Source organism: Thermobia domestica, chromosome 7 (assembly GCF_964235325.1).
Source record: "Thermobia domestica chromosome 7, izTheDome1.hap1.1, whole genome shotgun sequence".
Classification (NCBI taxonomy): Eukaryota; Metazoa; Arthropoda; class Insecta; order Zygentoma; family Lepismatidae; genus Thermobia; species Thermobia domestica.
The window spans coordinates 40,707,312-40,720,614 of record NC_137460.1 but is presented as its reverse complement, the minus strand read 5'-3'; the positions used below and the strand labels follow the sequence as shown (position 1 = coordinate 40,720,614).

Genomic DNA, 13,303 nt, shown 5'->3' with positions numbered 1-13,303 from the left:
ACAGGACTTACCAAACATCAGAACTATAAAATGAAACAGAATAAAGACTACAAGTGTAGTGAAATATTTATTATTATTATTATTGTGAAAAGCAATCAATGACACAGTTTGAAGATAATTTAGTTCAAATAATGTCCTTTACTTCGGCGGGATGGATGATGATGGTCTAGTTTTGCACCACTTTTGCACACATATTGCGCGACAAAATTGCAATGGTGCGTTCAATATTTCTTTTCACTTCACGAATTGATTCTGGCTTATTCTCATAGACTTGAGACTTGAAGTAACCTCATACACAATAATCCAAGGGGACAAAAATGACATGACCTTGGTGGTCAATTTACTTCAACATTTCTCAGCAAACATGCAATAGTTCAAGAGTCTGGCGAGCTGTGTGGCACATTCACCATCTTATTGAAAAAAAGACTGTTTGTCATGATTTGACAGTTGAGGCTACGAACAAGTACATTGCTATATTCCTGTATCGGTCGCCATCGACAGCAATAGGATTGCGATGCTCGTCCTTTAAAAAAGTGGGCCTATGGGCCACGACACAATAGGTCCAAAAGCTACATCACACAGTGATAGAAGGACACTTTGTAAGTTGCATACGGATTTTCATCTGCTCAAATCAGTAAATCGAGTGTTCTGTAGGTCGATTATGTTGATCATACATTCTTCGCAAAGCACGAAACGTCTGTCGAACTGAATACTCATTTTAAAGATAAATTTGAATAATTTCTATATGTTGTTGACTTGTGTGTCTGGTCATGTTAATTTGCCACACAACATTTACAGTTTAATCTTCCCAATTCAAATAGTTTTGCCAGAACACGATTTCAAAGTTTTGACGTTCTTTTTGTTAAATCTCTTATAATATGTACCTCTGGTGCTTGGGGTCCCGGGTTCGATCCCAGCCCCCGCCAAGTGAACTTTGTGGTGGACAAACACCGTGCTCGTGGGTTTTCTCGGGTTCTCCCGTTTCTTCCCACTTTCTTTATTCCACCATTTCACTCATCTCTCATTATCACCGTCTCCTTTAGCCTAACCGGCGTAACCGTGGGACGTAAAACTTAAAAATTTCATTTTTTTCTTATAATATGTATACAGGGTGTCCCACAAGGAAAGAGTCATATTTTGATGAATGATAATATGCATCATGACAAGCAAAAAGTTCTAATAAACAATAGGGTCATTCCTCTTCGTTTTCGAGATATCGATGAAAAGACCACTATTTCATACACATTACTTTGACGGTACATATTTCCGCAACTAATGGAGACATCGGAGTCATTCAAAAACAGGTAGGTAGTACACGTAATAGGCATTAGATACATATCACATTCGTTACACTCACAGATCTCGATATTCCGAAATCAAAACTTTCCTAATTTTGATCCTCATGGCATATATTGGGTAGTGAAACTGGTCATTTTTCCTCATTACATTTTAAGATATTAGGATTCGATAACTAAATTTGAGGATCAAAATGTGGGAATCTTTGGATTCCAGGATTTTGTGCGGGATACTGGAATCTGTGAGTGTAGTGTATGTGATACATGTTTAATGCCTATTATATGTGCTACCTACCTGTTTTTGAAACACTCCGAGATCTTTATTAGTTCCGTAAATATGTACCTTCAAAGCAATGTGAACGAAACAGAGTGGTCTTTTCATCGATATCTCGAAAACGAAGCGGAATGAACTCATAGTTTACATAGACTTTTTTGCTCGTTAGGACCAATACTATCATTCCTCAAAATATGGCCCTGTCCTGGTGGGATACCCTTGCCACTCTCTGACTTTCGGAAAATACGATAATCTAAATACCGAGTGTTGAGAAAGTAACTATGCATTGTCATGTTGAATAACGTCTTCAAGAACATGCACAACGTCGTCAAGAACATACAGAAACGTGTACAACTGTGTCTTTAAGTGAAAGGGAATCAGTTCTAGCATCTCTTATAACTTCCATGACATTAAAGTTTTGCTTCGAGTTAATTTCAGTTGATTAAAGTGGTTTATGGAAAATAAAATACGACAAGTTATGATCTGCATAGTTACTTTCTGGACACCCTATAGTATCCTGGAAAGTCTATTCCTTTCTCTCTCTCTCTCCTTTCCTTTTTCTGAAGACGAATAAGATAGTCAAATATATCTATAAATTTCTTCTCTTATGCTTTTCTAATAACGCTCACAATAATTGAAATGCCATAATGAATAAATCCTGTAAAAATGTACTTATTTCTTCTGCCACTCTTCCGATGCTTGACAACGACTAAAATCCTACAATGTAATTACAGCTAACGAGAAAAAAAAAAAAAAAAAAAAAAACACATTCAAAGATGAGACATACACCTTATGTGAGACATCTGTTTCAAATTTTGTTAAAGTGACGAATAACGTACAATGCGTGGTAATACTATAAATATACACATCTTTCTTTATATTTCTCTTTCTAAGCTTGATGGGAAGTAAGACATCCGATATTAGATTAAGAAAGAAATAATGTGAAAGTAAAAATTCTACGCAGCATATTTATTGGTAGTTACAAAAATTATAATAAATCACTTGAATGACAACTTGTCTAGTTTTGAAATCTTCAGGATATTCCAATACACAAAATCAACTAATTAATTATTAAGACACTTACTTTGCAGTCTTCCTTAATGTGTTTCAAAAAAAGCGAATGTATTCGTTTCAGATAGTCCAGAAGTTCACCTGTATTTATATCAATCAAGTCTTGCATACTGTATTTGTCAGAAGTTTCTACAAAATGCTGCCGTTCTTGCAACTGCCATAAAAGTCTGTTCTCAATAGCATCTCTACACGAAACAAAATATTTCTTCATTGTAATGATGTCCTCACGAATTTTCTGGAAATAAAAATACAAATTTTAACGTATAATCTAAAAACTGGACAAATTCTTTATACTCTTCATTTTCTACGTTTCCAATAACACCTGAACTACTTTTTATTTATGTTATTTATTTATCATCATTATTATTTTAGTAAAATGCGGTAGAAAATTATATCTAGTTAAAAATTTTTATTAGTATTTTCGCAAAAATACGAAAATGCAGAGTGAATCTTTTACCAAAAGTGGAAGTATATCGGAAATCTTATAATAAAATACCATCGACTGATTCTTTCTGGATACGAGAAGTAATTATACCTAAGTATTGATGGATAATTTCTAAGTTGGCAAGAATTAAACGGAGTATCGTAGCTGTTCCATTCATGCTGGTATCCCAGAGACTACAGTATGATCCATAAAATGTAAGGATTTCACGAGTATGCTTCTTTTTTCTTAAGCATTCAGAAGAATTTTTGAAAAAAATAAATCCCGTGGAATGAAGAGAGTGAGTGACAGAGAATGGAGAAACTCCATGAAAAACCACAATCTTGCCGATGTCCTCTACAAGCTCACATGGCTTGAAATTGAAGTAAGTACCTCTCCCACCATAGATGAGACCTCTGCTGTTGTTCGGGATTTTAGTATTTTGTTAAAAACTGTATAGTATCTATAGCTGTATGCATTCTGAAACAAAAAAAACTTACTTTGGAAACTGTAGGCAATCTTAGGCCTGTTTTAGGACTAAGAAAAGCTTGGTTTAAATTGTGACATGAGATGTAAATGTAAAAAAGCTGGAGGCTTGGTTTAAATTGTAACCTAGTCCACTGTTTCAGATGGCTGTCTTAAATTTACGTGTCTCGGACCAAAATCTTCGCCGTGTGGTGACCTAGCTGGTAATAAAGAAATGACATATACTCTCTTAACAACTGGCAGAAGGTTCAAGAAAGAAGGAAAGAAAGAAAAAAAAATGAAAAAACAAACAAACCAAACAGCAATAAGTGACTCAATAATAATGTTGATGCAACTGGTCAGTGCAATGAATAGGAACTGTAATCCCACTGAACCATAGTTCAACAACCAATTTAAGTTAATATTTCTAAATGTACTCTATCGCAAAATGGAAAAGGATGGGAATGTCATTTTCTTATTGTTATTCTATTGTTATCGGCTACGCTATTATGACGTATTTTACGTACTTCTGTTTTAGTATCTTCTACAACTGACACAAGAGTTGGGTTAACTATTAGGCCACATAAAGTCTTGTTAATAACCACAATAAGATACAAATATATATTATAATAATAATAATAATAATAATAATAATAATAATAATAATAATAATAATAATAATAATAATAATAATAATAATAATAATAATAATAAAGAATACAACTTACCTTAACAGTAGGCAGTTCTTCAGCAAAACTAAATAGCATAGGGTTTAATTTTTCTAAATTCAAGATAGGTTTCTTTTGCATTAATCGAAGAAACTGTTTCGACGCTCGACATACCCTTCGTTCTTCGAAGTCCCAATTATGAATTACTCGTGCAGGAATCACAACCTGAGAATTCCAATGACAATTTGGACAATAGTATAACCCATTGTAGTCACATATACGAGGTTCTACCCAGCTGTTCTCTGAAAAAAAAAAAATATGTATTTTAATTTATACATGAATTATTCTTACAATTACACCAACAATAATATGTTCGTATAAAATTTTATATAAAATTTTACTAACCAATTAGTTGTATGCATTAGTTAAACAACGCAAAATTGTTAGCGTGGAGCCACAGAACTTTCGGTGTTAAGCCAACATCGTAAAGTAGGTATCTAATTTAATTAGGAAGTATCGAACGCGCAGGCCGAAAATAATAACTCAGAAACTCGATTATAACTACTACCATAAAGTTGGGCGTGTGCCATCTGGCCGGCCACAGTACCGGAAAATTTAAGTTTACAATAATAAAAATTATTTTCTGAGTTCTAAATAGCTACGCAAATGGAACTTCACCAAAGAAACTAGTAGCAACTCTTTACTATGCGACGGCCCAGCGGCCACCATCGTCTGTAAATTGTTTTTGAGGAGTTTTCTGTCTCTTTTCAGTAGCAAGACTATTTTATGAGGTCTGAAGAATTTAAAGTGTGACGTGGGATCAGAAGTTCATGTAGTCTTACCGAGAATCCGAAGTCGGGGTCTCATCTCAAAGAAAGAAATGTAAACCATTAAATCATGAGGGAATTTGTAATCTATTAACATACACTTACGTGAAAAAAACATTGCAATATCCTACACGTGGTTATATTTATAAACATCAATATGTGCTTTTTATTTATAAACAAGACCACATGCTCTTCCACTAGAAAATACTACATGAAGCAAACGACAGGAATAATAGTCATCCCTTGGTCATCTGATACAAGAGTAACACCAGCCCCACCGCTACCTAGAATAAGGTGTAAAATTCAAAGCATCGTCACATTCGACATCGGTTGCGGCTGGTCAAGTCCACTCTTAGGTTGCCTGGAGGTTTGAGAGATCTTAACCTAACTCAAGCCTCCTAGCTTGCCTGCAGCTCTGAGGTCTCCTGCCCACTCTACTTGCTTGGAGCACTGTGGGAAATTAACCGCTCTCTTAGCTTACATGAGCCATGAGAGATTCCTGAAAGCAACCACCCAGCGTGCATGAAACTTCGTAGTTTTCCTTCCCGCCTAGCTTGCCTGGAGCTTTGTGGGACTCCAATCTTTCTTTGCTTCCGTAGAGCACTGAAAATCCTACCTCTCTTCCACTCAGTTTACGTGGAGCTTTATGGAAATCTTTCCAGAGACTGCCTGGCCTTGGGACACATATTTACCCTAATTACTTAGAAGATTTTGTATTGAACTTAGTGAATCTATTTTATAACAGAACTTTTATAATGAAAGGTTGTAGAAGAAAATCGATCATTTTATTCAAAAGTTTTTTTTTTTTTTTTTTTTTTTTTAAAGGTAAAAGGAACTGTCTCCTACCTTTTCTTACATGTGACCAAAAACAAAATCACGTTTAATTATATATCTAGATTGCAAGTGGCTTAAAAAAAAATAATTCCGTATCATCTTTGCTTACATATAACTAAAAAATAAAACTAGAAGTACAAAACAAAATACAGAAAGTTAAACAACAATGAATCGTATAGAAGATCAACCATGAATGAGCACTAAATTTACGTACTAATTTGCATTTATACAGTTTTGACAACATAAGAGGATTATTCTAAAAATTGCCTTGATCCAAACATTAAGAAAATGCTTTCCATTTTATATCGAATTGCTAGAGGTACACATAATAAAATCCCTGAATTGAACTATTTTTAGAATATAAATAGTGGAAGTTATAATTATTAAATGAAGATTTGGTAAACTTAGTCAATATAAGAGATAAGTATTACTCTCTGATTAAAACAATTCCCAAATAATGTAAATACCAACAGACACAGAAAACAGAAATTTGGTGACTAAGAGGCAACTAAAGAGGCAACTAAAGAGTGAGTATTATTACAAAAATACAGGAATCTTTCTGAGAGTAGAAATTTTATAATTATTAAAGAATTATTAACCAATAATAATATAAATTGTATACAATTGAAAATAGGGAGTACTTTAATAATTAATAATAAACGCATACCAAATATATTTTTGTAAGTGTTGGTAAACATTAGCATCATCGCTCCAGCTGCCCGTGTCGAAATTATTAGAATTATTGGTACTTTAAAGAGAAGAAAAATGAGACAAGAGATTGATTACATAATGAAATGAAGGTGCAAGGGCACAACAAGTCAAACAATATCCGAATTAGTAAATTTTTCCTTTGTCCTAAATGAATTTCCAACCCAGTGGAAAGTTCCCAAAGTAATTCCAATTTATAAGGGTGGAAATAAGTTAGATCCAAATAATTATGAACCTATATTTATATTAAGCCGTGCTTCATAAATAACTGTGAAGTGTGTTTATAACCGCTACCAAGTTATAGAAGGATTTTTTTATGGATACTCTGTATATTTCGTAAAGACAGTGATTATTATTTTCGATTTGCACTTTATTCTGCGACGCATATAAGTTCTTTCTTCAGTGGAAATTGCTTCATTCCCACACAATTGGACAAAGAAGTCTTTCATCGCTTTTTCATATATATTTAAAACATTGCTTTTGGTGAGAACATTTCAGTTAGTGACAAACCATTTCAGTGTTTCTCCCTGACTTATTATATGCACAGTATATATTCAATAGTTATTGGGAACTGAATTAAGTGTTTTCTTTAATCGCTTATGAAACAGTACAACAGATTAGAGAAATATGGGCTAACCAGATGTTCCAGTGACCAAAGTGGCACCAATTGCGTTGTATTGTAGCTCGTTATCTGTACTTTCTCACGCCAGAGCTATCGCCGTGTCTAGTGCATTATAGGTAGTTGACTAAAATTAACACAAATTATTTTCCGTATTCTGCTTGCATGTGCATATAGGTGCTTTAACTGAGTGATTTTTGAAATGAACTGCCAACCCTCTTTAATCGACCACTGCAACCCGTACCTTGAGCTTTGGTGCTCAGGGAGTTTGACTCCGGTATTGTACGCAGCCACCACGCACGTTGCGTCGGGAACCAAGTACGATTGTGTGTTAAGGGGCACAAGCTATTAGCCGGTGAAGGACGTTTTCTTACGGCTAGCCCCAACTAGTGAAGTCCCAGGTTCGCAGACCTTGTGCGTTTAAAATGTTATACACGCGCCCTCCAACATCAGCATTCTACTTTGGAGAATTTCTTGTTTAATTTGCTGAAGATCCATCTTTACGCTTCAGGATTGTTTAGCGCAGCAACTGGATCCTTCGTGGAATCGTCCTAACAACTTTTCCCCAGTGCTAATCCCCCAAGTGCGTCAATGGTGTGAGAGAAGCATTTGCAGTGAAATCTGAATTATAATCATATATATATAAAGGGCTACATTGCATAAAAAGGTAAAGTGTGATTTCAGTGATGAAAATTATTACACATATTCTGTGTCGTGTTGTGTTAATTTCTTTTCGTTATTTTTTTTTTTTTAATATAAGAGTGTTTTATAAATAAGTATAGTGTCATTTAATCCAGTGTGTTTTCGTTGTTTGTATGAGTGATGTTTGTGTGCGTTATGGTCTGGATGACCGTCTGATCGTCCGTGAGGTTTTCGAGACGAGACACCCGAACCTCTCGGCGCCTAATGCTCATCTCATCATTGAGACCGACGAGCGATTTGGAAACAATTTTTAACTCTTCTTGGAAAGGTCCTTCGTCCTGTCCAGGTAGTTCCAGTCTCAGGAAAATACTTATTGGTAGGACCACGAACCACGAATAGCGACCAGATTACACGGAGTGGTTACAAATAAATGTTCACCCAAACAGAGACCTCGAATTGAAATGGTTACATGTTTACCTGTGCGTAATATAGGTGAAATTAAAGTGCGAGAAAAAAAAATAACACGTTGATTGCCGACACATGTAAGAGTAAATTACAAGTTGCAGTGAGCTGCCGATAGGTCACGAGATCCCTGAAACAAAACTATGGTAACCCACCGGTGGGTCACGCAGTAGGTAAGGTGTTAAACTATGATCGCTCTATTTCTGAAATTTACAAAGCAACACTAAAAATTCTTGGATAGTCAAAAATAAAACACAATGGAAATTTGTATCTTTTCAAAATGTTAATCATTCCGATTTATTCATCTATTCACCCATTCAAAGTTGTCTGGAAAACAATGAACCTGCATACCTGCATGCCTACAGGTATCTCTTGTACTAAAATACCAACTATATATATATATATATATATATATATATATATATCAAATTTTCAATAGTTCGTTGTCTTTTACATTCAATAGTTACTGTCGTTTATTTTGTTAAGGATAATCTTAGAAAACATGAAACGAAATAATATCCAGTAATAAATAAAAATTTTAATAGTATCCTTATATTAATTCAAAATGTATTTTATTAGGCATTACATGTTACTAGGAAAATAGAGTGAATTTGAGAAATACTGTTACCTATAAATCCCAATGTGGCAACATTTTATTTCTGAACTGGATAACAGACAATAGTAGAGAATAAATAGAAACAATTGCACATATACATGAATGATCTTTTTTTTATTTATTTTTTATTGTTAATTACTTACAAGGGGCCTTTTTCTGGTGTCACACGAAATGTGGAACGAACCTATGATCAATCGATTTGTGTTAATGAACAAGAAAATCCATAGGCGGGAAAAACTCTCGATTGCAACCGTTCCGTACTTATGGGGGAAGGGGGGGGGGCAGAGTAGGAGCACTGGCAATACAACTCGTTGTGGATAATGAGACCAAATATGGAGCGAGTTCGATGAAAATATGTATAAACACGCAGTTAATCATATATTACAATGTGACATTACATTCGACAATACTCTGGCAAGTGAGGGCACGTAACTACAGAGAAGGGGGCGTGTAAGCGCAAGTAAAAATGGTCATATAATTGAGGAAAACAGAGAAGCAAGAAGTCAGGGGAATGGTGCAGCAATAATACATGTCAAGTAATCAATCACAAACTATAGACAGCCTGTAGACGACACCGTGAAGCAGAACTGTAAGAAGCAGAGTATTGAGAGGATTGTCTGTAGGGTCCGGACCCCCTATCCTCGTAACGTCCGATGTGTATGGACGGTTGTATACATGTAGGCATTCATTTTCATATGTTTGTCGCACGTGATACTGTCTGTGAATCCCCTCAACGGTGGGACGGTAGATAAACGAGCTTGCGGATTTTCGGATCAAATTTGATCACAATGTGTACTTGAGATCCCAACTAGGGTTTCAGAAAATTTCAGACCGCGGAAACTTCAAAAAAGTTGCCCAAAATGCGATAGAAATTACCAAATATGAACAGGATAGAGCCCGTGGATTTTCGGTTCAAATGTTCAACATATACTTGCACTTCTGCTTCAAAGTATCGTCTCTAGGCTGACTATCGTTTGTGATTTATTATATTTGTATGACTTAATTGATTAGTGCTGGCGATTTGATGCTACAGTGGCAAGGACGACAGAAGTCCAATACATCACTATACATTTAAAGATCAGTTCAGGAAGGTGGGGGGCCGTTGTCCCCTTTCTTTTCTGCTCTCCATCCATGTACTTGACCATGTCCATGATATATTACTATGCTATTCACTTCAAGTCCGATTGGTATGTGTTCATACTTTCTATGAAACTTTTTCCCTACGCTATACTCCACGCTTACCCGTCCTCCTCCTGTGTCGTTACGTCCTACGCCTCTGCCCTCACTTGTCAGAATATTGTCGAACATAATGGAACATTGTAGTATATGTTTAACTGTGCTTCTATGCATATTTTCATCGAACCGGCTAATATTTCCTATCATTATCCACAACTTCTTGTGTTGTCAGTGCCACACTCCCCCCCCCCCCTTTATAAGTACGAAACGGTTCCGATCGAGAGTTTTTGCCGCCTATGGATTTTCTTGTTCAGTAACTCAAATCGATTGACCATACTCTTGTTTCACATTTCGTGTGACACCAGTACAAGGTCCTGTGTTAGTTGGTAAATTAACTTTATTAATTTCTTTATTTTCTTAACCTAATTAATTTTTAAAGCAGTCTCATTAGAACACAACTCGTAAAAGACAGTACCGGTCTGTCGAAAATTTATAGTTTGGAAAACTTAAGGATATATGACAAACTATGTATTATAAATTTTGATTTTGAGTCTTTTATGTTGCATTATAAATCTGTTTAACACATTGTTGAAAATAAAGAACTGCCTTACCGAAGATCAAAAATTATCTTTATTGAATCTGATCCTTAGTGTAAGGAAATAAATAGAAATTAACGGAGTAAGAAACCGGGGTTGAAAGGACAAAAAATAATTTGTTAAAGCCTCTTAAAACTGTCTACATCTCCCTGTAGCTACTGGAATTGTCACGCTACATGATGATTCGAATTAAAGTGTTTTCACAGATCTTTATCAGAATCTCCGATACATAAATTGTACAGAATATCTAAAAGACAAAGACATCTTACTTTTAATATTCCTACATGACATTCTAATAGATAAAGAGTTACAAGGGTTCTATCGCTCCTTCCTCAGTGTGTAGTACTCTGCTGCGCTATTAAACTAATAACATCATGAACTGAATTTTCACTCTGGAAAACATTCCAATTTGTAACTTTGATCGATTGAATTTTAATGAGGACGTTACAACGATGCTATCTGTCCCCGTCACAAGAGTAATTCGAATAAAATAACTTTCAAAATGAAATCCTGTTTCATTACATTCTACATTTTTAAGCAGCAGTAATACTACGCATAAGGAAACGATGAGATAACTATTAAAACTGTATCTGTTGTACACTTTAATACATATTTAATACACGGATATTACAGTAAGATGTGTTTGTATTTTTCAAATATTAAATACGCATTCTATAACATTCACCAGCAAAGAAATGGTGCTGAACACAGTCAATGAATTTTAATGAACATTCTGTACTGACAGTGCTCCGCCACTCTGGTGGCAGCATTCAGCATATCCTGTACGACTAAAGGAAATACATATTTCCTTCCCTACACAGTGCCTCTTCTGATTTCCGTTGATGGATTATTTTCTGACGTGACCTACTGTGCTGACTTGTTTGCTATAAGAGGTTCATAACAACATATATACGTTCCGTGATAATTTCGTGCATTGCATTGAATTGGCTTTGACGAAATCTGCCACGCGTTCTCCATTTTTTTTTTTTTTTTTTTTTAACAATTGAACATTTACCAAGCCAATTGAACATCACCTGCGCCTTAAACACACCGTCAACAACAATGACACGCCTGTTTTTGATGAGGGACAAGCCATACGCATATATTACGATGAATTATACGCTCATCACTCGTCCAAGGTCAAGCTACCCGCACTCTAGACGCGTACAGAACAAAGACCCATCACTCCCCGCTGTCGCTGCTAATAAAGAATACATTCTTAGTAACAGACAAATACAATTCATAGTAGAGGAAGCGTCTGACATCTTATTTATTCTAACATTAGTTCTTTTTAACATTTTTTATGTAAAGAATTTTTTATTTATTCATTTTTCCACTCGTTTTCCTTGTATAGGCATTGTACCTATCGGGACGTGGCGGGCGTGTCCAAATATGAAAGTAGGCCTGATATTCATTCCGTTTACACCACACGATATGAAAATGTCCATGTCAGCACTGAGTTTTTTAGGTGTTACCACATTTTTTTCAGAGTATTTCAAACAATAAAAGAATGGAATATACGTATGCATTATGTACATGCAATTCGTTGTGAAGATTTTGTATTATACATCGGGACAACCTTAAAGGGCTCTTTCCCCAACCACTGCTTCTTGTCACCCCCACAATCCTCGGTTAGTCCTCGCGAGCGTGTAAGCTGTCACTGCTTTTAGTGTTGCCGTACCTCCGATCCACTTGTGTAGTTAAATTCCGGCAAAATAAGGAGAAAGCTTTCCTTCCTATTTTCAGTTAACAACAACAACAAAAATTTAAAAATATACATATATTTCAACTAAGGAAAAGGAATCAAGGCAACATTGGTTTTTAGCCAGAAGGGATCATAAATCTCTACCACGTGTCGCGCAGACTAGTTAGAGGAAGGTTTAGAGGGGTGGACAGGGTTTTCAGAATTCTTGGAAAAAGAGCTCTCTAAGTATGACCCAAAATTTAAAAGCAAGTATTAATAAGAATTCGAAAGTAAGACAGAATATTACATCAAAAACAACACAGAAGGTATCTACTCTACATTGCAAAAGGAGGGAAACACCAAGATAAAAGATACAGAGAATATGAAGAGAGATTTATTTACAATCACAATACCTGACGAAAACGGGCGGCCGAAACATGTAAATCCTTTAGGAAATGCTGCACGGAAAAAAAAAATAAACACTTAAAATTTATGTGCCGTTAGTATTCACAATGTACAACTATGAACACAACGACAAGTCATATTTTCAATTATAAACATACAACAAACAATCCACATACAAATAATACGTGTTCAATATTCTTTACAATACAGACCAACTTTCCCTTAACACTAATTATTACATATTCTTTCTTACAGTACTTAAATACCACCTATACAAAACAAATAAGTTTTGATGTATTTATATAGTGTGTTTCCTTAATTTTGTATCTCTCTATTACTAGTTTCAATTCGTCAAAAACTTTTAATAGATTCGGGTATATTATATCAGTCTTTCTTTTCCCGCCAAGTGCACCAATGCTTGCAGTGTACTTTTTTTCCTTCCTATAACCAATTTTGTCTTAACTTATGAGAAACAAATATAGCTGCTTTGATCATTAATTTGGAGAATTTTGTGTTGCATTAAATTTGTGTCCACATAGT

At 35.2% G+C, this 13,303-nt stretch overlaps 1 protein-coding gene across 3 annotated transcripts in view; it reads right to left on the bottom strand.

Annotated features, from left to right (window-relative positions):
* Positions 1–13,303, bottom strand: part of DEF8 (differentially expressed in FDCP 8 homolog) — a 55,849-nt gene that overhangs the window by 2,277 nt on the left and 40,269 nt on the right. For 2 of the 3 annotated variants that reach the window (XM_081764521.1, XM_081764522.1), the window contains exons 5-7: positions 12,772–12,816; positions 4,255–4,496; positions 2,654–2,875 (exon numbers count right to left, since the gene is read on the bottom strand). In XM_081764521.1, the coding sequence (XP_081620647.1) occupies positions 2,654–2,875; positions 4,255–4,496; positions 12,772–12,816 (509 nt within the window). The remainder of the gene's footprint in view (positions 1–2,653; positions 2,876–4,254; positions 4,497–12,771; positions 12,817–13,303) is intronic. The other variant, XM_081764523.1, reaches the window with a different exon arrangement.